Below are 24,267 nucleotides of genomic sequence, written 5' to 3' on the forward strand. Positions count from 1 at the left end.
CTTCTCTGACCACTGTAGTTAACATGTCCCTCAGCACTAACCACTGACTCACCAAGTTATTCTTTATCCCATTACTCTGTTTTGGTTTCTTCATCATCTGAAAATATGTGAGGTTTCTATGTCTCTCCACTAGAATATAAGCTCCACAAAAGCAAGGACTTTGCCTCATTCATCAATATATTTTTGACTCCTAAAACTGTGCTCAACACATAATAGGTGTTCAGCAAATATTTTTTGAAAGTCAGGCTGAATTAACCAATCTACTAAAGAGTTAAGGGTGAAGAACCACTTCCCACTTTTTCTCAGAGGAGAAAGAAAAACCCAAGTTCAATTTTGCCAGTGATTAAACAATTGAGTTTAGTGACAAAGCTACAAGTGTGTACTTGCATTTCTATTTCTTTCTATTTTACTCTAGCCAGTACATAACTTTCTCTTATATATTATTTATAGTCAGCAGACATTTTCTACATTAACAGTTTCTTTTGAACCAGAACAATTGCCAAAGGAACTCATGTGCTAATCTATGATTACCTCTATGTATGCAAGAAGAAAGGGTTGTCATTTGTCTATAGTAAAATCTGTAGTCTATAGATTAGCATATTCCTGAAAACAATGTTTCTTAAGGGAAGTTTAAGGACCTCTAACATTAGAATCACTTATCTAAAATGCATTCTGAAACTATCAAATCATAACTGGGAGGAGAACCAAGAGCCTGCATTTTAAACAAGTTCTCCTGGTGATCCTTGTCAAGAACTGTGAGATTTTACCCTACTTGTAAGTTAACAAGTTAACCTGTCATGGTTTCATGGATACTGATAGAACACATGAAATTCCTGGGTCAGAGACAAGAGTTGTTGTTGTTGATGATGATGATGATGATGTAGTTATTATTACTCATCAATACCTACAGCCAGAGTATCAGTGTGTCCATTTCCCATGCCTTAGTTCTCACAGGATGGCATGAGGAGGGCTAAGTGATGCAAGAACATGCAGTGAGTTGTGTTACAAAAGAAGGACACCAAGCTTAGGGAACTTAATTTTTTTTATGATGGGTGATAAGTATGCCTGATCTTTATTCTAGAAGAAGAGATTATCTTTATTATATGTGACAGAAATAAACCTGTCCTTTTTCCTGGAAGGGAATACAATCTATCTTCCAAGGCTGTTCACTGGGTAAACACCCTTAGAAAGAAAGTCTGGAGCACAAGCAGTCAGTGCCTCTATTCACAGGACATACAGATATCTATAGAGAATTATTCCCTAATTCTAATGGCCACTCAAGTTTTGGAATCATTGCTACCAGAAAGACTCTGCCATACCTACAGAGATACCTTTATACACCCAAGCCTTTTAGGTCCTGTCAAATATTCTACACTTCTCTGCTCCTCCCAGCTTGAACCAGCCTCTTTCCTCTAGCCATGTTTCCTTAGGTTGTGCTGTTCTCTTCAAGATCACCCTTTGCTCTGAAAAATAACCCACAAGCTGGCTCTGAGGCACTAAGGGCTCCTACTAAAGGATTTATTTGAAGATGTAGGAAAGTACCTGGAAAGAAAACAAATAACAGTGAAAAAAAAAGAGTATAAACATTTATTTGTTAAGCAAACAGCTATTTATTGAGGGCCTACTGTGTCCTAGAACTGTCCTAAGGAATATTAAGATTCATTCGTGACTTGAAAGTGGCCACTGCACAAACCGGGCATCACTAGTTCACTGTCCTTACTCTGCTTCCTCTGCAACCATGTCTGACAAACTCAATATGGCTGAGATTGAGAAATTCGATAAGTTGAAATTGAAGAAGGCAAAAACACAAGAGAAAAATCTAATGCCTTCAAAAGAAATGACTGAACGGGAGAAGCAATCAGGCGAATCTTAATGAGGCATGCACTGCAAATATGCACTGTACATTCCACAAGCACTCCCTTCTTATTTTACTTCTTTAGCTGTTTAACTTTGAAAGATGCAAAGAGTTTGTATCAAGTTTAAATAACTGTGCTGCCCCTTTTCACATCGAAGAATAAAGAACTACTGATAATGAAGGCCATGCCTTCCTCTCCCATATGACTGTCTGGCTGGCAGAGTAGAAAAAGAACTTGCGTGTTGGTGAAGGAAGAAGCTGGGTGGGATGACAGTGAAATTTAGAGTAAAAACCAAGATGGTTCAAGGTGTTCTATTTTTTTTAAAGATTTTGTTTATTTATTTGACAGAGAGAGGGGGGGGGAATACAAGCAGGGGGAGTAGGAGAGAGAGAAGACGTCCCACTGAGCAGGGGGCCCAGTCTAGGGCTTGATCCCAGGACTCTGGGATCGTGACCTGAGCCAAAGGCAGGCACTCAAGGACTGAGCCACCCAGGTGCCCCAGGATGGTTCAAGGTGTTCTGCAGGCTGTAAAATGCCATTTAATCAGAGTGCCATTTTTGTTGTTGTTGTTCAAATGACTTTAACTATTGGAATGCACAATTTTTTAAAATATGCAAGTAAAAAGCCTTAAAATCTGAAAAAAAAAGATTTATTCATTCAGCACATATTTTGGGAGTGACTATTATATGCCAGGTACAAGTTAGAATAAACTTTAAAGAAATAAAAATATAGGGGTGCCTGGGTGGCTCAGTGGATTAAGCCTCTGCCTTTGGCTCAGGTCATGATCTCAGGGTCCTGGGATCGAGCCCCACATCAGGCTCTCTGCTCAGCAAGAAGCCTGCTTCCCCCTCCCTCTCTGCCTACTTGTGATCTCTCTCTCTGTGTCAAATAAATAAAATCTTAAAAAAAGAAATAAAAATATAACCATTCTCCTCAAGAAAGTTAATAAAGGAGCCTGCTATGTAAAAAAAATAATTGTGCCATGGTATGACAAATGCTACAATAGAAGTAATGTACAAGGTGCATGGGTGGCACTGAGAAAAGAATAACCAATTCTGCTTAAACAAAGTAAAGGAGGGCATGCGTGTCAGGGAAGGGAAGGCTTCACTGCAGAGAGGATGATTGTACTGAGTCTTGATGCACATGTAAGAGTGTACAGGTGTTCCAGTCAGAAGGAAGAACAAGGACAAAAGCATAGAGACATAGAATAGAACGGTATGGTTAGGAACGTTGAAGTGGTTTGGTATGGGTGGAGTTTGAAGTATGAAGGGAGAGGTGAAAAGATGACAGTTGTGTGGTAGACAGGACCTGGATCTTGCAGAGCCTTATCTACTATACTGAGAAAGCTGCATGTATCCTAACGACCATGAATCCTCACTGAAAGAAAACCAGGCTTTGCAAAATTAGATTTATACTTTAGCAAAAATAGCAGAAGAAAAATTATAAATGGGAGTTTACCAAGTAGATTTGGTAGGGTATAGTGAGAGTGTTCCATGGAGAGAATACCATGTGAAAAGGGACAGAGGTATGAAAGAATGCGGTGTGTTCAAGGAAATGCACGTAGCTTGATGAGGTCAGAATGTTCATGTATGGGTGGTAATGAGAGAGTGATAAGGTTACAAGTATCAGTAGGCTGGCAGACAATGAAGGCCATTGTTGGGGAACAATGTAGGTGATTTAAAAGCATAGACTCTGGAGCCACATTGCTAGCATTTGAATCCCATTTCTTCAGTTTACTAGCAGTGTGACCTTAGGAAAATTATGGGATCTCCTTCCCTTGGGTTTCTCATATGCAAAATGAGGATAATTATAACTACCTCAAAGATTTGAAGATGAAATTATTGAATATGTAAAAATAAATTAGAATGTTCTCAGCATTAGGGAAATATATAAATGTTAGCTGCTTTTAGATCATTTTAATAAGTTCGAACTTATTTTTTTGGCAATTGGGAAGTCTCTGATGGCCTTTGAATGAAGAGGGTATACACAAAGTGGCGTTTTAGGAACACTGACTCAGTGGCATTGTGAGGAGGATAGCCTGCATGGGAAAGAAACTAGAGGCATGAAGCCCTGTTAGGATAATGTTGCAGAAACCAAGAGAAACATGAGGTTTGACTAAAAGATGGAGAAGAAGGGACACACATGAGAAGAATCTCGAGGCAAAATGACAGAACTTGGAAAGAGTTTGGTAAGGATAGTGAAGAGAAGGAAGGTTCATATTCAGTTAAGGGGTCCCAGGTTAGTTCCATGTTTGAGTGTGCCATGCTACATTTTCCTAACTTAAGTTCTTCCTTCCTGGTCCTGGTTGCAATGACTGCCCAACTCTGTTATACTTCCTTGCTTTCCTAAAAGTGTTGCTCTTCTCCAGACTCAGGTCCTCTAGCACTGAAGATGAGTTTAAAAAAAACACCATCTGAGATTTCCTGGGAAAGCTGATAGAATAATGTTGACCTACAGACTCTTACTTAAATTCTTACCACTCCTACTAAGTACCTAACAAAATGAACAAAGACAAATCATAATTTTAAAAAAACATTAACAGTTTCAACAGCAATAAACAAAGAAAAGAGTAAAACTTCAAAATGTAAATTTGCAAAAGTAGCAGCCAAGGAAGAAAACTGAAGACCTTGGGACAGTGCCAAAGTGTTCCTAACCGTTCCAAGCCCCAGAACAGCACTTAGGAAAAGCCAAGTCAACAAAATCCTGTAAGTCATCACTTAAACCTCACCAATTTGGAGAGTAGTCAACAGGAGTTTGGACTGGACAGGGGAAAGGGCTGAGGAACACAGCACCTGAGGAAGGGTCCAGAACATACCTTCAAGAGGAGAAGTCCCAACATATTACTGTAGGATGTCTGCCAAGGCAGAGGGTGCTATAAGGGTTTGGCATTTTTCCAGAGGTTCCCTCCATCCCTGTATCTTAAAAGTATTGACCCAAAGCTTTGGGAGTGGAATATACTCCTGGCGGGCTTAAATGGGTCATGCATTGACATTTAATAAAACATCAGAGGACAGAGATCAGAGTCCAGGCTCCTCAGCAAGAAAGGCACAACCTTAGCTGTTTTCACTTCCCATAAATTACTTGAAGGCCACAGAATAATGAACAGAACATTCTGCTTTCAAAGGAGACCTTGGAAGAGTATATGAAAATGTTCTAGATACACTAGGATGGTTGTCATGGAAGATTCAACCAAATTATATCAAAACAAATAGAAGCCCTGGAAAGATCATGTTGAGCACAAGCAAGGGGAAAAGAAACGACATGGCTACCATGCCAACATACCACTGCAACCAAAGAAGAAAAAGGAAGAAACATAGTATACAAAGAAGAGATTAAATCCATATAGAGATAAGGAAGATGTGGTCCATATATATTATGGAGTATTATGCCTCCATCTGAAAGGATGAATACCCAACTTTTGCATCAACATGGATGGGACTGTAAGAGATTATGCTGAGTGAAATAAGTCAAGCAGAGAGAGTCAATTGTCATATGGTTTCACTTATTTGTGAAGCATAAGGAATAACATGGAGGACATAAGGAGCTGGAGAGGAGAAGGTTGTTCGGGGAAATTGGAGGGGGAGATGAACCATGAGAGACTGTAGACTCTGAGAAACAATCTGATGGTTTTGGAGGGGAGGGAGGTGAGAGGTTGGTTGTGCCTGGTGGTGGGTATTATGGAGGTCACGTATTGCATGGAGCACTGGGTGTGGTGCATAAACAATGAATTCTGGAACACTGAAAAGAAATTTTTTAAAGTCCATATGGAGCAGAGATTGCAGTCTTGGGCATTTATCCCAGAGAAATGAAAACATAGTCACACAAAGACCTGTCCACAAATGGTCCATAGTAGCTTTCCTCATAATAGCTCCAAAGTAGAAACAACCCAGATGTACTTCAATGAACAAATGGTTAAACAAACTATGGTACACTCATACCATGGAATACTATGTAGCAATAATAAGAACAAACTGTTGGCATGTACAATAACTTGGACAGATCTCCAGGTAATTATGCTGAGTGAAAAAAGCCAATCTTTAAAAGTCACATACTATATAATTCCATTTGTAAAACAGTCTCAAAATGACAAAGTTATAGAAACGGAGAATAAATTCATGGTTGCCAGAAGTTAGGAATAGTGAAGCTCAGGAAGGAGGGTGTGGTTACAAAAAGGCAACACAAAAGATCCTTTTGATGTTGGAACTGTTCTATATCCTGATTGTGGTGATGGATACACAAACTTACACATGCAATAAATTACATAAAGTTACACATATACAAATGAATATAAGTAAATCTGAATAAAATGATTACTTGTATCAATGTCAATATCCTGGTTGTGATTTGTATTCTAAGATGCAAAGTGTTACCTCTGGGAGAAACTGGTTAAAGAGTGTACAGGATCTGCCTGTATTATTTCTTTTTTTAAGATTTTATTTATTTGACAGACAGAGATCACAAGTAGGCAGAGAGGCAGGCCGAGAGAGGGAGGAAGCAGGGAGCCCGATGTGGGGCTCGATCCCAGGACCCTGGGATCATGACCTGAGCTAAAGGCAGAGGCTTAACCCACTGAGCCACGCAGGTGCCCCTGCCTGCATTATTTCTTATGAGTGTCTGTGAAACTACAATGATCTTCATAAAAAGTTCAATTAAAATAAAAACACATGGAAGAAAGCATAACCGAAGAAACACACCAAAAATTCTGAGCGTTTTGTATTTTAGAACTCAATAAAACGGGTTTTGCGCTCAGCAGGGAGTCTGCTTAAGATTCTCTCTCTCCTCTCCCTCTGCTCCTTCCCCTGCTCATTCTCTCTCTCTTTCTCTCTCTCAAATAAGCAATAAATAAATAAATCTTAGAAAAAGAAACATAGTCAGAGAGAAAGCAATACTATTTTAGACCTAATAAATTAGAAAACAGCATGGCTTAAAATACCTATGCCTAAAAATAGAATCACTGATAATGAAAGGCAGTATTGTGATAATCATAGTGAATCAAAGCTAAAGGACAAAAGGATTGATTCACTCATAGGATAATATCCATGGAAAATGAAAACCATCTAATTAGGCTGGCTAGGGTTCTTAAAGTCTATGGTGAATTCAAAAAAATTGTCCAGAAAACATATTTAGAAACGTAATAGGGAAAAATTTCAGGACGCCTGGGTGACTCAGTCGTTAGGCATCTGCCTTGGGCTCAGGTCATGATCTCAGGGTCCTGCGACCAAACGTGTGTGTCATCTCCCGCACATCCTTGGGCTCACTGCTCAGTGGGAAGCCTGCTTTTCCCTCTCCCACTCCCCCTGCTTGTATTCCTTCTCTTGCTGTCTCTCTCTCTCTCTGTCAAATAAATAAATAAAATCTTAAAAAAAAGAAAAACTTCCCTGAAATAAAAGAAGAACCAAATCTGTAGGCAGAAAAGACCTACTGTGCTCCAGAAAAAAAGGAAGGGAGGGAGGGAGGGGAGAAAGGAAGAAAGAAAGAAAGAAAAGCATGATTGAACATCAAGGATAAAGAAATGATTTTCAGGTGTATAGACAGAAAAAAGCAAGATATTCATATGAAGGAAAAATCAGCCAGGTTTCAGACTTCACAATGATATTCAATACCAAAAGACAATGGAATAGGCCTTTAAAATGTTGAAAGAAGGTTTAAGTGAGACTCAAAGATATCATACCCAGCAAACTTCTTTTTCAAATAAAAATGCAACATGTAGAACTCAGGGAAAACAGCATTCATAAAACCTTCTACAAAATCCAGCCAACCAAAAGGGAAAAATCAAATTAAAAAGTCTGGGAACAGATAAACCATGATTGAAGAACACTGGTGGAGCGTTGAATTCATATAAGTAAATATTTATACTACATATACATCCCCTAAATGACGGAGGTAATGCTGGTAGCCAGGCAACATGTAACAGTTAATAACATTGACAGAGTGATGATATAACTAATAAAAATCTGGAGGTTGGGGGAGAGGAGATGAGAGGAGGTATAACAGTGATAATCTTATCTTCCCTAGTGTGAAGTCAGTATCTCTTGAGGTGAAATAATATTTATCCAAAGGTTAGCAATTCCTTTGGTTTCATTTTAGTCTTCTATTAAATTCAAGTAAAATTAGATTGAATATTTTTAATAAAACTGGCCTGCACACTATGATCCTATTTTTATAAAATCATTTTTATCTAGCCATCCATCCATCTCTTTTCTGAATATGCACATAGAAAGATGTCTGAAATAATGTTCGCAAAATATTAACACTGATTATTTTTAGATGGTAGAATTTTGGGTGATCTGTTGCTTTTTTATTTTTATAAAAACAGTAATATAATTTTTTCCCTCCTTTCTCAGAAGAAAGAAAACTGTATTTGTTCTTTGGTTGTATTGGAATCAAATTTTATCTGATAAGGCGTGACATTAATGAGCCATATTAGAACCCTGTAACCTTAAATTCATACAGAAATGTTCTTTATGATGTAGAATGACACCTACCTATTGTGAGAGAATATGCACTGGTCAACTAAATATGCAATTAGCACCCACCGTGGGTCTTACCCTGTGCTGGGTCTTATAGGAAAAACATGGTTTCCAATATGAAAGAACTTTCTCTTTTAAAATTTTATTTCTTTATTTATCAGAGAGAGAGAGAGAGAGTATAAGCAGGGGGAGTGGCAGACAGAGGGAGAAGCAGGCTCCCCACTGAGCAGGGAGCCCAATGTGGGGTTCGATCCCAGGACCCTGGGATCATGACCAGAGCGGGAAGGCAGATGTTTAACTGACTGAGCCACCCAGGCATTACTTGAAAGAACTTTCAATATAGCTGAAAAGACAAAATGCACATTAGGGAGAAGTTTCTCACTAAATAAAGATGTCAGAGTAACTGAAAACAGCTCAACTGGTAAAACAAAAAAAAAAAAAAAAGGAAGGAAGGAAGAAAACAAATGCATGCCTATTCTAGATATGGGAGACACAATGATGCATAAGGCACATTCTTTGTACTTGAGGAATTTATAATTCAGTTGAGGAGAGAAAGTGTAAATATATAATTTTATCATAATATGATAATTACTAAGACACAGTATGCCAGTAGTACAGTGTGAACAAAAAAGTGAATAAAAGCCATAATACTGAATCAGTAGAGACAGAAATAGATGAGTTGGATATGGTTCATGTTAAACTTTGCGAATGGTTTTGTGTGAGCTTCCACTTTCTGTTTACTATGTTTTACACCATGTCATTGTAATTGATCCTTTGTTTAATATCATCTTCCAATGAAATGTGGTTCTTTGACAGTTGAGGCATGCTGTGTGACAAGCTCTATGTTGGAGACCCAGAAACAAGTATGTAATGCTCAGTTCCTTCCTCAAAGAAGGGGGAAAAGGAGGCAACTGACATTTGTGCAAGGCCCAGTAGTGCTAGGCAGTTTGGAGATATCTCATATTATCTTATTTAATCTTTGTAACAACCCTATGAGACAAATAATGTTATTCTTTTACAGAAAGAAACAGTGAAGCTCAGAGAAATTAAGTAACTAGCTGGAAGTTACACACTGATAAGTGGCAGAGTAGATACTTGAATCTATACCTGTACCATAGGCAGTGTCCATCTAATGGGAAGAGCAGGTATTTATAATTCACAGTGTTACTCAAGGGTACGTGCCATAAAATGTATTAACAGAGTACTCTGAGTGCTAGGAGGGATCAAAAAGGCTTCTCCATAGTGACTCATCTTTGGGGAATAAGGGCAAAACTGGGCTGAGAGGTATTCTAGAAGACAGAAGAGAATGAATTTCTAAGAAAAAAATAGCTACCATAATGTCCTTAAAATAATGATTTGAAGAACTTGAACTTCTCCACCAGGAATCTGAGCAGGAAAAAAGTAAATGTAATTTTATTAGCTGTATTAAATTCTTGAAAATATAATTAACTACAATAATAAAGTTTTAGCTATTTTCTTACCTGTCCACATCTCTCCTCTACAAAGTAGCATCAAAGATTGTCACATTTCTTCCCCAAAATAAGGTCCTGAAATACTTATACCTTGACCTCCTTTAAGGATGCCACCAGGGGATAATAATGCCAGTGACAGGCAAATCAGAATGGGGACTTTCTGTGCCAAGTCACCCTGACACCCATCATCCTAGCTGGGAGTTTCCTTCAGTGGGCAAACTCTCCCCACTTCTGGGTCTATAGAACATTCCAGATCAGTCTCAGACAAGTTGCCAAAGGAAGGTGTTACTACCTTAAACTCCTGGAAGGCTGCCTCTGCCCTCTCAGCTCTTTGCTGTAGACCTTTCTTGAGTGTTCTGAGATTTCTAGGTGTCTCTTTCCCTGTCCTCCAGATTCTGAAAATTTCCCCCAACAAGCATATCCATTCACCCACCCAGCCACCTATTCACTCACTTAAGTCCACATCCACCCACCAACCTACCCACCTTTCAATATTCATTGAAAACTTACCATGTGGGGGCACCTGGGTGGCTCAGTGGGTTAAGCCTCTGCCTTCGGCTTGGTTCATGATCTAGGGGTCCTGGGATCAAGCCCCGATTGGGCTGTCTGTTCAGTGGAGAACCTGCTTCCCCCTCTCTCTCTCTCTGCCTGCCTCTCTGCCTGCTTGTGTCCTCTCTGTCAAATAAATAAATAAAATCTTTTAAAAAAAAACTTATAATGTTCCAGATATAATGCTAGATATCTGGGAGCTAGATAGGAAACAAACCATACTGCAGAGTGACCAACTGTCCCGGATTGCCCAGGACTGGGAATGAGAGTGGAGGGCTCCTGGGATATGATATTTTTAGTGCTGATCCCAGGAAAGTCCTGGGAAAACCAGAATGAGTTGGCTGCCCTATCCATTTTTTAAGGGAATGAGGGTACAAGCAATTACAATCTAACAAAAATGACAGTATTTCATTCATCACTAACTCCAGTATACAAAAGAATATCTAGCACTTAATGAGGACTGAATATCTATTGACCAATCAACCACATGAATGACTAAGGATAGTATTATATAAGAGATGCTTTTGGAAGGCAGATTCATTCATTCATTCAACAAATACTTACCAAAGATCTGCTACGTGACAGGTACAGTGCTAATCACTAGAAATACAATTGTGATTAAAACCAGACATTGTCCCTGTCCTTATGGCACTTACAGTATAAGAAGAAAGACAGATATTTAAATAGTTACAACAAAAACAGCAGATACTGTGGGACCACCTAATAGGAGAACCTCTCCCAGTCTAATGAACAGGTAAGACTTCTGAAAGAGTGACATTTAAACTAAGACTTTTGGGATGAGTAGGAAAGAAGACCGTGGGTGAATAGTGGGGGAGAGTTAAATGATTTAAGTCAAATCAGCTCTGGAAAGAGACTTTCAAGTTGGGAAGATGTGGCTGTAATAATTAACTCCAACTTCATCCTCTGGAGCTTTATTTTTCCCACACCATTATTTCAGAAGTAGGTGCTAATACCCAGCACCTACTTCTCTTTAGATAGTCCACTCAAGATTATCTCCTCTATAAAAGCATTCTCACCCCTTCTAGGTCGAATAGACCATTCCATCTGTGCAGTCTAACTATATATTCACCAAACCCTGTTTTCAAATATCCTCCTCAACACATGGTTAGATTGTAACTCTTGGCCCTCCTGCATCTATATGGGGGCACATAACCACATGCGTTGTCACTTATGGGACAAAATGGTTATAAGAAGATATATCTTCTCGGGGGGCCTGGGTGGCTCAGTGGGTTGGGCTGCTGCCTTCGGCTCAGGTCATGATGTCAGGGTCCTGGGATCGAGTCCCGCATAGGGTTCTCTGCTCAGCAGGGAGCCTGCTTCCCTCTCTCTCTCTACCTGCCTCTCCATCTACTTGTGATTTCTCTCTGTCAAATAAATAAATAAAATCTTTAAAAAAAAAAAAGAAGATATATCTTCTCTACTCTGGCTCTCCCCATATGCCAGCTAGGTGATGCTTAGTGATCTTCAGTGGAAGATGGAACAAGCCTAGATCTCTAAATGACTTTGTAGAGTAGATCTTCCCTTCTTAAGCTGGCCCACAATAAACTTTGATGAGAACAAGAAATACATTTTTGCTGTAAGTCCCTTAAATTGGGAATTCATATGTTATAGCAAGTAGCCTTATGTAACTATTATACCATCCTCTACCCTGGCTATATATCTGCGCTATTTTGAATCATTTAGTACAACTACTGTTTATGTGAATCTTTCGACTATTAGAATTGTAAGTTTCTTTTTTTTCTTTTTATTTGTTTATAAGATTTTATTTATTTATTTGATGGAGAAAGACACAGTGAGAGAGGGAACATAAGCAGAGGGAGTAGGAGAGGGAGAAGCAGTCTTCCTGCCAAGTTCATGGGATCATGACCTGAGCCGAAGGCAGATGCTTAACAGCTGAGCCACCCAGGTGCCCCAGAATTGAAGTTTCTTGATATATCTTAGTCCTCTTTGAATCTTTAGCACCTAGTACAGTACCTCGCACATGTAAGTACTTAACTATTTGATGAATGAATGAATTAATGGATGAATGATGCCCAACCCTCTGGGGTTTTCCACTCACCCTTTAAAATCAGGCCCACTCTGAAAAAAATCCCTTTTTCTGGTTTTCCTTAGCATAACTTACCTACCTAAGGGAATTTTACTAAAGCCTAAGAGAAAACAGTAAATAATTTTAGAAAATAGTAATAGGGACTCTTGGGTGGTTCAGTCAGTTCAGCATCTGCTTTTGGTTGGGTCATGATCCCAGCCTCCTTGGATCGAGTCCCACATGGGGCTCCTTGCTCAGCAGGGAGCCTGATTCTACCTCTGCCTGCTGTTCTTCCTGCTTGTGCTCACTCTCTTGATCTCTCTCTCTCTGACAAATAAATAAGTAAAATCTCAAAAAAAAAAAAAAGAAAGAAAATAGTAACAACACAGTCATGTTTCTACACTATGGATTTTGAATTCCACGAACCCAGTTAAAGCAGTGAAAGCTTTCTTTTTTTAAAATATTTTATTAATTTATTTGACAGAGAGAGATCACAAGTAGGCAGAGAGAGAGAGAGGAGGAAGCAGGCTCCCCGCCAAGCAGGGACTCGATCCCGGGACGCGAGATCACGACCTGAGCTGAAGGCAGCGGCCCAACCCACTGAGCCACCCAGGCGCCCCAAAGCAGTGAAAGCTTTCTTTATGGAGTTCCCAAACCCTCCCCCTTGAGATAGCTTTACTGTTTAGGTCAGTGGTTCTCAAGACTTTTTCCCTGCTTCCGCACCTTTCCCATGCACAACATGCTCCATTCAACAACAGCTCTGTTCACAACCAATTAACTGAAATGCACTGATGAGCTGTTGTGGTTTGGCAGGGATCTTCACCTTTTCCTTTTCCACCACCATACACCTTACCTGCTGCTTGGTCATGGGGCCTTCTGGACTTCCCAGCCCTTAATCTCTCTCACCTCTGTCTCCCAATTTCCATCTATCAGCTGCCAAAAACCTCACTCTGCTGTTTCAAATTTCCCAGGCCTTGAAAGGGTTCACACTTTCAATTCTGATGTTTGGCCTGCTGCAATTACCCATTTCATAGCCAGTTTGCTGGAAAGAAATGATTGCCATCATTGAGTCCCCATAATGGGCCCTGGGACCTTCTATAAGGGTTTAGTGAGCTCTCTTTATTACCCACTTCAGGTCCACAATATAACAAGACCTTCATCACACAATACACAGAACAATCCTGCAGTGTGTTTTAGAACCACCACAGAGGTTTATGCAAGAACAGAAAGGATGAGGGATGCATCACCTTCATGTAAAATGAAGAGGATACAAAAAAAGCTTTGAACAGTTTCTCTGTGAGAAAAAGTATGCTCAACTGCACAGACTATGCTTGTATGATTTACATATCTTTGCTAAAAAAGCAAGCAGCTCTTTTTCCTGTGCTCACTGGGCCAGTAACCACACAATAAGCTAAGGTAGAACATAGAACCAGATCACAATAAACAGACCCTTACTGCATGCTAGTACCTTAAAGTTAAATATGAACATTTCTCAGGACCTGGGAATAAAGATAGCCAAGCTTTCTTTGAACATGGAGCCCAAAATCTAGGATTTACTCCATTGGTTCAACATTATGAAGCTTGTGGCTAGGTGAATAGTTATGTTTTCTATATGGAACCCTCAGGGACTAGCTTTAGTTCTCAGTGTATAGTACACAGTCAGTTAATGTTTGAGCAGTGGGTATATTCTCAGCAAATATTTATTCTCTTGTGTAGACCATATTCTTTAGGAGTAGAGAGTTGCCAGTTCATGACTCATGAGATCCCATCCTCTCACCCAAGTGTTCAGATGGCAAGGGAGAGGTGAAAGCAAAAGGGAAAAGTCTAGGCCAGCATGACAAACATAAGGCACATGTACTACAATTCCTTTCTCCTTCATCCATGGCAGACATCATTAATCAATCATGGCAATCTACCACTGAGTTCACTTGCAGCCTCAGACTCCTTTTCAGCATATCACTGTAAGTAATCCCTACCATTCTGTTGGGGCACAGCAGAAAGTGTATTTGCAGTCTTAAATCCAGATCCCTTTGGTTCTAGGGAGAGCCATGAGTACAGCTCTAAAAGAAAACCAAGACACTGACACAGTAGATCAGAAAATCTTCATTGAGTACACCATGACTTTTTTTCACACTCATGGCTAAGATTTATTATAAGGGTTTGTTAAGGATGTTAAGATTTATTAAGAATACACAGCCAGGTCAGCAGGGAAAAAGATATGAGTGGAATCTGGAGGAATCCATTTGCAAAGGCCATGACTTTTTCTGTCTTTTAAAACTTTGAACATGCTCTTTACTCTTCTTGAAATGAAATTTTTCTCCCTTGTCTTCCTGGTGAACTCTTGTTATTCTTCACAGTTTAGCTCAAGTCTGACCTCCTTTCTGAAGCATTGTCTCTCTTTTTCCCCATCTCAGAGAGGGTTAGTTATCACCAACCTATTCTTCTCAGTCTTCTTTCATTCATGCAGCAATATTTATTATGTATTTACTATGAGGCAATTTCTATGCTCTTATTCCTTGCCTCATTCCTTAAAAACTGGGGTTGCTAAAGGCTCTGTCCTCAACCCCTTTCCTCATTTCTCTCTATATACTCTCCTTGGGCCATCCCACTGACTTGCATGACTTCAGTGATCAGCCCTATTCAGTTGATGCCACAACTCTCTTGCCTGATCTTTAGTTCTGTATCTCTATAAATTTGGATATTTTGTAGACACTTTTTAAAATTTATATTCAATTAACCAACTTACAGTACATCATTAGTTTTGGATGTAGTGTTCAATAATTTTTCAGTTACATATAATACCCAGTGCTTGTCACATCATGTACCCTCCTTAATGCCCACCAACCAATTACGCCAACCTCCCACCCACCTCCCCTCCAGCAACCCTCAGATTGTTTCTTATAGTTAAGTTGCAGACACTTTAAAGGTCCAAAATTCAATTAAATATTTTTTTCTTCTTTGCACCTGCACTGGATTGCTCTCTAACTTGCTCTTTTCCCACTGCCATTACCCTATCTGGGTCACCATATTCTTTTATCTGGATCCCTGCGTGGACCTCCTAACCAGTCCCCTTGCATCCAATTCTTGCTTCCTTTCAATCTCTTTCCTATAAAACAGCGAGAGGGATTTTTTAAATGTAGATATGATATGTAATCTTGAAAACTCCTTAATGACTTCACGTTTACCTTGAAGTAAAGTCAAAATATGGCTTTGAATGTGGACCAGTACAATCAGGCTGCTGCCACTCTCTCCGTCCATCCTCGATTGGTCACCACCCACCAGCCCCCTCCTCACATTCCACACTCTTGCTACACTAAACTTCTTTCCATTCCTCCAGAATAGAGGCCATTCCTTCTGTTCAGAAAATTCTTTCCCCCACTCCCCTCTATCACCCCTGCCCTTTGGGTCTGTGTTCTGCTATCTTTTTATTTGTTTCCACAGACTTTGTGCTTTCTTGTCATGGTACCTACACACTAAACACACTTATTTTCTTGTATGACTTCTTCACTAGCCTATGAGCTCCCTGAGGCCAGAGACCATGACTGTCTTATTCTCATCCGTACCCTAGTGCTTAATGTAGTACCTGGTACATAATAGGTGCTCCATAAGTATTGGTTGACTGCATGAGTGGCTGGAACTCAATAGAAAATTTTTATCTAGATTGCGCACAAATTTGGAAGACTGATAACCCCCTTTGAAGTAGTGCTTCTCTATAAATGTGGTTGTTTGCAAATGTTAATGTATGACTGGCAAGAGACTGATTGAAAGCAGAATAATAGGTGAGAAACAAATTGTTCCCTGGTGTGTGTGGAGCAAGGAATGAGTCAGGAAACAATGAAAGAATCAGGATTGAATTAGCTAAACCAAAAGATTAGCATGAAATAGCCTGAAGGAAGATGGAGAATGGTTAAGGAAAGAAAAGACTAAATGGTGAACTGAGAATAGCAACTAGAACAGGTTATGATTTTTTATATTTTATAAAGCCCTTTGCCTATACTGTTCACTGAATCCATACAACAGACTGATAGTATAGCTATTATGATTAAGCACTCCTTTCTCAATTTTAGCACAAGAGGAAATTGAGGCTCAGAAGATAGTGTAACCTGGCAAAGTCATGCAACAATATGAGAAACACAGGACTCCACTTCGAGTGTAATTACTGTTATACCTGTACTATGCCCTGGAGCATCTGGGAGCAGGGACAATCATGGCAAGTGAGATAGCCATTCTATCTGTGACAGCTCAGGCATTTTTGACCACCTGCACACACCTCCCATCTGGGTCAGGGGTCTCTGCTCTGTGGAGTCATAATACCTTAGGATTGCTGGTATCACACGTAGCATGATGCATTGATATCATGTTTACTTTCTCTCTCCCCTGTTAATTACTTCTATCTATCCATCTATCATCTATATATTATCTATCATGTATTATCTATCTATCTATCTACTTTTTCATCTATCTCTCATCTATCTCCCCAGTACAGCAGTCTTACATGGCAGAGTAGACTACTGGGCTATGCCTCAGAAGTTGTTACTAGTATGAAGGAGCTGAATCAAAAAGTGGGCAAGGGACTCAGGAAGAGGCAGGAAGTTCCAGGCCAAAAATTGTCCAGTTTCTTCAGAGAAACAAACCACTCAGCTCCTTTGAGTTCTGCCCCAGTGAGACCCAGATCCATACAGCCAAAGAAGGGAAATTTCTCACAAAAATGCTCAAATTCCCAGGCTACTGAGTGCTCAGGGCCCTGCAATGGCCATTCAAATGTATAACAGACAGCAAACAGACCATAAACACACATAGAAAAGACACAAAATCCATAAATCTTGAATGGCTTCATTTCTCAGTAGAAGGGAACAAGCAGAGAGCTTGAGGGGAATTAAAGGAGAAAGCATCATGGAGTATGTGGTAAGCTAAATAATGGCCCCTAAAAGAGATCCACATCTGAACTCCCTGAAACTATAATTTTGATCTTATATGGCAGAAAAGGATACTGCAGATGTGATTAAGCTAAGGATTTTGAGTTGGGGAGATTACCCCAGACTACCTGGGTTGGTCCTAAAATGCAATCACATGTATCCTTACAAATGGGAATCAGAGAAAACGTTGACAAGGCTGTATGACCCAGGACGTAGAGATCGGGGTGATGTAGCCACAAGCCAAGGGATGTTGGCAGCCACCAGAACTGGAAAAGGAAAGTACTGGATTCCTCCTTAGAGCCTACAGACAGAGCATGACCCTGACACCTTACTTTTGGCCCAGTGAGACTGATTTTGGACTTGTGACCAAAGATATGTGAATAAAATAAAAGTGTTTGCTTTAAATCACCAAGTGGTAATTGTTATAGCAACTATAGGAATTTAATACAGGGCACAAAACATATTCAGGCATTTTGAGTTATTGCAGATACTCTGTCAGTAATATAGATTATACACAGTGAAGACAGGTGCCCCGCTTTTTTCTACTATCCTCTCAGTTCCCATATAAATTAGAAATCTGGGGTCACTTGTCTTATCTCTATTCTTTGTTCAAGAAAGACATAGAGTGCACAAATCTGGCAGTTTTTCTTTTTCAGAAATGCTTCAGTGAAAGATTTGGGTTGTATGGGAGCTGACTGGGCAAGACTTAGGTGAAAGTGGACAGGTGAGATCTGGCCTAACAGACAAGCTCTGTTGCCTGTTATTTAAGCAACAACAAAGACTAGAGTGCATAACACATGGTTGGCTTAGATATTGAGAAAAATGGGCATGTGAGGTCTCCAGACAAAGCCAGTTTTCATTAAGAAGGGGCAGCCATAAAAGTCATTTGCTAGGGACTCAAGTCTCAGGTGTTAGAACATCTGAGACAAGAAGCTAGTCAGGGGGAACCTGGTGCTAGGAAGTCAGAGCAAGACTGATGATGAAGCAGACTCCATGCTGTACTTTTTCCCCTGATGAGGTCAAGATTTGTCCTTCAGAATGAGGCTGAAAGCAGAGCCCACATACAACAACAAAACTAGCTAACATCTCACAGCACTTACTGTGTGACAGGAATTGTACTAAAGTGGTTCATATGTATTAATTGATTCAATCCTCAGTGCAACCATAGTGAGGTAGTTACCATTGTTGTTTCCATTTCAAAGATAAAGGAAGTAAGGTTTAGAGAGATTATAAAACTACTCCAAGTTCACACACTGAGTAAATGGAGGAAACAAAATTTAAACTTCAGGGCCCAATTGCCAGTAGATCTCAATCCCAGCTGCAAATTAGGAGCTTTAGAAAATACCCTTTTCCAGGGGCACCTGGGTGGCTCAGTGGGTTAAAGCCGTCTGCCTTCAGCTCAGGTCATGATCCCAGAGTCCTGGGATCAAGCCCCACATCGGGCTCTCTGCTTAGCGGGGAGCCTGCTTCCCCCTCTCTCTCTGCCTGCCTCTCTGCCTGCTTGTGATCTAGACAAATAAACAAAATCTTCAAAAAAAAGAAAATACACTTTTCTGGGTTTTATCTCCAGAGACTCTGCCTTAATTTGTAAGAGGTGGGGCCTGGGCATCAATTTAAAAATCCCCTCTCTTTGAAGAATGCCGGTGGAATTTTGATCAGAATGGCATCAAAATTCCACCGGCATTCTTCAAAGAGCTGGAGCATACAAATTTTAGGATTATTTGGAGCAAATAATCCTAAAATTTGTATGGAATCAGAAGAGACCCCAAATCGCTAAGGAAATGTTGAAAAACAAAAATAAAGCTGGCGGGGGGCGCCTGGGTGGCTCAGTGGGTTAAAGCCTCTGCCTTCGGCTCAGGTCATGATCCCAGGGTCCTGGGATCGAGCCCCACATCGGGCTGTCTGCTCCGCGGAGAGCCTGCTTCCTCCTCTCTCTCTCTCTACCTGCCTCTCTGCCTACTTGTGATCTCTGTCTAGCAAATAAATAAATTAAAAAAAAATAAAGCTGGCGGCATCACGTTACCTGATTTCAAGCTTTATTACAAAGCTGTGATCACCAAGACAGCATGGTACTGGCATAAAAACAGACACATAGACCAGTGGAACAGAGTAGAGAGCCCAGATATGGACCCTCAACTCTATGGTCAATTAATCTTCGACAAAACAGGAAAAAATATACAGTGGAAAAAAGATAGTCTCTTCAATAAATGGTGCTGGGAAAACTGGACAGCTATATGTAGAAGAATGAAACTCGACCATTCTCTTACACCGTACACAAAGATCAACTCAAAATGGATAAAAGACCTCAACGTGAGACAGGAATCCATCAGAATCCTAGAGAAGAACATAGGCAGTAATCTCTTTGATATCAGCCACAGCAACTTCTTTCAAGATATGTCTCCAAAGGCAAAGGAAACAAAAGCAAATATGAACTTTTGGGACTTCATCAAAATCAAAAGCTTCTGCACAGCCAAGGAAACAGTCAAAAAAACAAAGAGGCAATCCACGGAATGGGAGAAGATATTTGCAAATGACAGTACAGACAAAAGGTTGATATCCAGGATCTATAATGAACTCCTCAAACTCAACACACACGAAACAGGCAAACACATCAAAAAATGGGCAGAAGATATGAACAGACACTTCTCCAATCAAGACATACAAATGGCTATCAGACACATGAAAAAATGTTCATCATCATTAGCCCTCAGGGAGATTCAAATTAAAACCACATTGAGATATCACCTTACACCAGTTAGAATGGCCAAAATTAACAAAACAGGAAACAACATGTGTTGGAGAGGATGTGGAGAAAGGGGAACCCTCTTACACTGTTGGTGGGAATGCAAGTTGGTGCAGCCTCTTTGGAGAACATTGTGGAGACTCCTCAAGAAATTAAAAATAGAGCTTCGCTATGACCCTGCCATTGCACTCCTGGGTATTTACCCCAAAGACACAGATGTCGTGAAAAGAAGGGCCATCTGTACCCCAATGTTTATAGCAGCAATGGTCACGGTCGCCAAATTATGGAAAGAACCAAGATGCCCTTCAACGGATGAATGGATAAGGAAGATGTGGTCCATATACACTATGGAGTATTATGCCTCCATCAGAAAGGATGAATACCCAACTTTTGTAGCAACATGGACAGGACTGGAAGAGATTATGCTGAGTGAAATAAGTCAAGCAGAGAGAGTCAATTATCATATGGTTTCACTTATTTGTGGAGCATAACAAATAGCTTGGAGGACAAGGGGCATTAGAGAGGAGAAGGGAATTTGGGTAAATTGGAAGGGGAGGTGAACCATGAGAGACTATGGACTCTGAAAAACAATCTGAGGGCTTTGAAGTGGCGGGGGGTGGGAGGTTGGGGTACCAGGTGGTGGGTATTGTAGATGGCACGGCTTGCATGGAGCACTGGGTGTGGTGAAAAAATAATGAATACTGTTTTTCTGAAAATAAATAAATTGGAAAAAAAATCCCCTCTCCCACATGATTCTAATGGCAGCCAGATTTGAGACCCACTGGACTAGGCTATATTGACTCTTTGAATGACTGATAGTCCTCCTTCAAATTCTTCCATAAGCATTTGTTTGTTATGGAAATAAGTATCTAATTAATAGAATTTAAGGCCAAATTGGGAGGCATAATAATAATTATTATGACACTGATAACAGTAATAACAACTCTTTATGGGTGTATAAGCTCTGTCATTCACAAAAGGCTTTCATATGCATTCTCTTCCATTTAATCCTCACAAGAACCCTGCAAGTTAATGATTATTAGCTCCATTTTAAATATCATCAAACTGAGTTTCCGAGAGTTTAATAAACCTGCCCCAAAGATCACATAGCTAGTAAGCTGTAGAACTCTGGTTTTCTGATTTCAAATTCCCTGCTCTCTCTCTCTCTCTCTCTCTTTTTTTTTAAGATTTTATTTACTTATTTGACAGACAGAGATCACAAGTAGGCAGAGAGGCAGGAAGAGAGAGAGAGAGGGAAGCAGGCTCCCTGCTGACCAGAGAGCCTGATGCTGGACTTCATCTCAGGACCCTGGGATCATGACCCAAGCCGAAGGCAGAGGCCTTAACTCACTGAGCCACACAAACGCCCCTTCCTGCTCTCTTGATTCCAGCACAGGTACAACCTGCTAAGGCCACAGATTTGCACAAGTGGGAGCAGGCAGATAATAACAATATACACCTCTGAAACTCACCTTGTCTTTCTATGCTAGCAGCCTCAGCCTCAGCCTCAGCCATCTTTCACCTCGACAACATCATTTTGTGAGGATTCCCATTTCTGGCAACTGCCCTCTTTGTCCAATTTTCAAGGCCATGGTTTCATTTCTTTCCTAACTATCAAATTTATTTTATTCTTCGTAATGGCATAACTGACATTAACATAAATCAAAAGAAGAGAAAAAATAATTCACTGATAATCCTGCCATTCCATTGAGGCATCTGTTTTTATTTTTTATGCTTTCCTTTCTGGAGATTGGCCATATGCATATATCATTTTTATGTACTTGCAATCATAATATAGATGCAATTTGCTTGTGTCACTTAGCATTATTATATCATAATCATTTGCCGTGTTGCTACAGCATCTTCATAATTATCATTTTAATGGCCATGTAATACTCCATTGAGTGGACAAACCATCATTTACTCAAGTATTTTCAACTTTTCACTATTATGGATAATGCTGCAATAAATATCTTTATACACAGAGCTTTTTCTTCTTCTGGATAGTTTCTTAAACTGTCTATCTCATTAAATACACCTCTTCTCATCCGGTCATCCATTTATCCAACAATTTATTCAGTCTGCAAGCATTTTCAGAACCTCTGGGCACATGCTCAGAACAATCAGATGAAGGCTCTGTGTTGTCTATGATAAGACATGCACCTCAGCAAATAACTGTGATATTATGCTGTATATGGAGGGAGTGATAAATTCTGCCTCTTTCTCCTGGGGTGACTTTTCACTGTTCTCTTACTGGGACTTTGTCTCCTATCCAGTATCTCCAGCTAACCTTATTTTTTCAGTCTCTTCTTTCTTACTTGACTGGCCTCTCAGTGTCCCTAAATCAAATTTCCCTTTCTCTGAGCAATCTGCCCCAACTTGACCCTGGATTGCACACTTCCTGCAACTTAATGAGCTTGCTTGCTTCCTTCATTCAAACATTTCTGACTGCCACCTCCTCTTAAGAAGTCTTCCTAAAGGTTACAAAGTATGGTCCTTAAGCTTGTGGTTTTACTTGTTGGGCACAATGCTTTCAAAAGTGGGAACTGGAGTGCCTGTAGACTGGGCATGTCTCTCTGTTTCTTCCCAGGTCCATCTCTCCCTGCTGTGTCACATTAGGTCAGCTTCGCTCAGGAATTTTTCCTGCTTAATCTGACTGGCAAGGCAACTAGGCTTTCCTCAACTGCAGCTGGAACTTTCCTTACCCCTCTACAATAGAAATTTAACTTCTCCAATCTCCCAACCTTTACACATGTTGCTGTTTTGTCAACGTATGTCCATTTGCTTCATTTTTCTATTTAGTCAGTTAATCAGTCAGTTAAGGAACATCGATATTGTGTCAGGTCTCATGTGGGACGCTGGACAAATAGAAATGAATGACAAGTGATCTTTTCTTAGTTTTTTAGAGATTTTATTTATTTATTTGAGGGAGAGAGAAGCAGAAGGAGAGTGGCAGACTCCACGCTGAGTGCAGAGCCTGATGCAGGGCTCAATCTCAAGATTCTGAGATCATGACCTGAGCCAAAATCAAGAGTGTGACCCTTAACTGACTGAGCCACCCAAATGCCCCACAAGTGATATTTTCAGTGATGGAACTCATGGTCTAAGTGTACACATATCCTTTATTGATTTGGATTGTAAACTCTTTTCAAGGAAGAATTGAAGGCAAAAGATCCACTTAGTTAAACACTTTATGTAGAGTTGTATATAGAAAATGACTTTTTCAGTGCTCTTTGATGATGACTTTGCCAAAGTAAAGGGTACTCAAGGGCCATTCTACCCCTCATATCATACCCCACTGAAATTTAGTTGTGGAACCAGCAGGTGAAAAAATCATATTTCTTCCAGGAAAAAAAATGGTCACCTGAAGAGACTGGAGATTATCCTAATATTTCTCATTAGTAAGGAACTTGTCCTTTCCTCTCATACTATCATTGCCTTTGGCTAAACAAGTTTCTGTTTTGTTCACACACTCCTGGGCTTTTGCATAAGTTCAGGTCCTAATGTCTGAATATGAGAGGGCTCTGACCCTCCTGCCTTCTAGGGACCATAGTGAAGACACCTCTTTATCCAGATGGGAGAAAAAAGGAGGAGGGAAGAAAAGAGGTGGTTGTGATCTTGCATGGGTTGTCCATGGCATTTGACCCTTGTTTTGGAATGCTCTCTTGACCTGCTCTGATTTTCCATGTATTTGCCCTAGCACTTGCTCTAGCTTATCCTACTTCTTAGACATTTTTTTAAGTTTTTTTTTTTTTTTTTACAATTTCCACTTAGGGCCTTTCTTTCTGTGCTCATCTTTTAAAAAAAATTAGCAATAGATTATTTGAGGTATAGTTCATATACCATACAACTCACCCATTTGAGTATACAATTCAGTGGCTTTTAGTATATATACCAAGTTGTGCAACTTTCAGCATAATTCCAGGGCATTTCATTAATACAAAAAGAAAGCCCATACCCCTTTAGCCATTAGCCCCCAATTTCTCAATCGTCACCAGCCTTAGGCAACCACTAATCTACTTTCTGTCTCTCTGTATTTGCCTATTCTAGACATTTCATATATAAATAGAATTATACAATATGTGGCTTTTTGTGTCTAGCAAATTGCTTCTAGCTTCTTTTTTTTTTAAAGATTTTATTTATTTATTTGACAGAGAGAAATCACAAGTAGATGGAGAGGCAGGCAGAGAGAGAGAGGGAAGCAGGCTTCCTGC

At 40.0% G+C, this 24,267-nt stretch overlaps 1 protein-coding gene across 1 annotated transcript; it reads left to right on the forward strand.

Moving 5' to 3' along the window:
• The first annotated feature begins 1,738 nt into the window (after nucleotides 1-1,738).
• LOC122897001 (thymosin beta-4-like) lies at nucleotides 1,739-1,873 on the forward strand. The gene has a single exon (XM_044235125.1). The coding sequence runs from the start codon at nucleotides 1,739-1,741 to the stop codon at nucleotides 1,871-1,873; it is 135 nt and encodes a 44-aa protein (XP_044091060.1).
• Nucleotides 1,874-24,267: the final 22,394 nt, after the last annotated feature.

The sequence above is a fragment of the Neovison vison genome, chromosome X, assembly GCF_020171115.1.
Source record: "Neovison vison isolate M4711 chromosome X, ASM_NN_V1, whole genome shotgun sequence".
NCBI lineage: Eukaryota > Metazoa > Chordata > Mammalia > Carnivora > Mustelidae > Neogale > Neogale vison.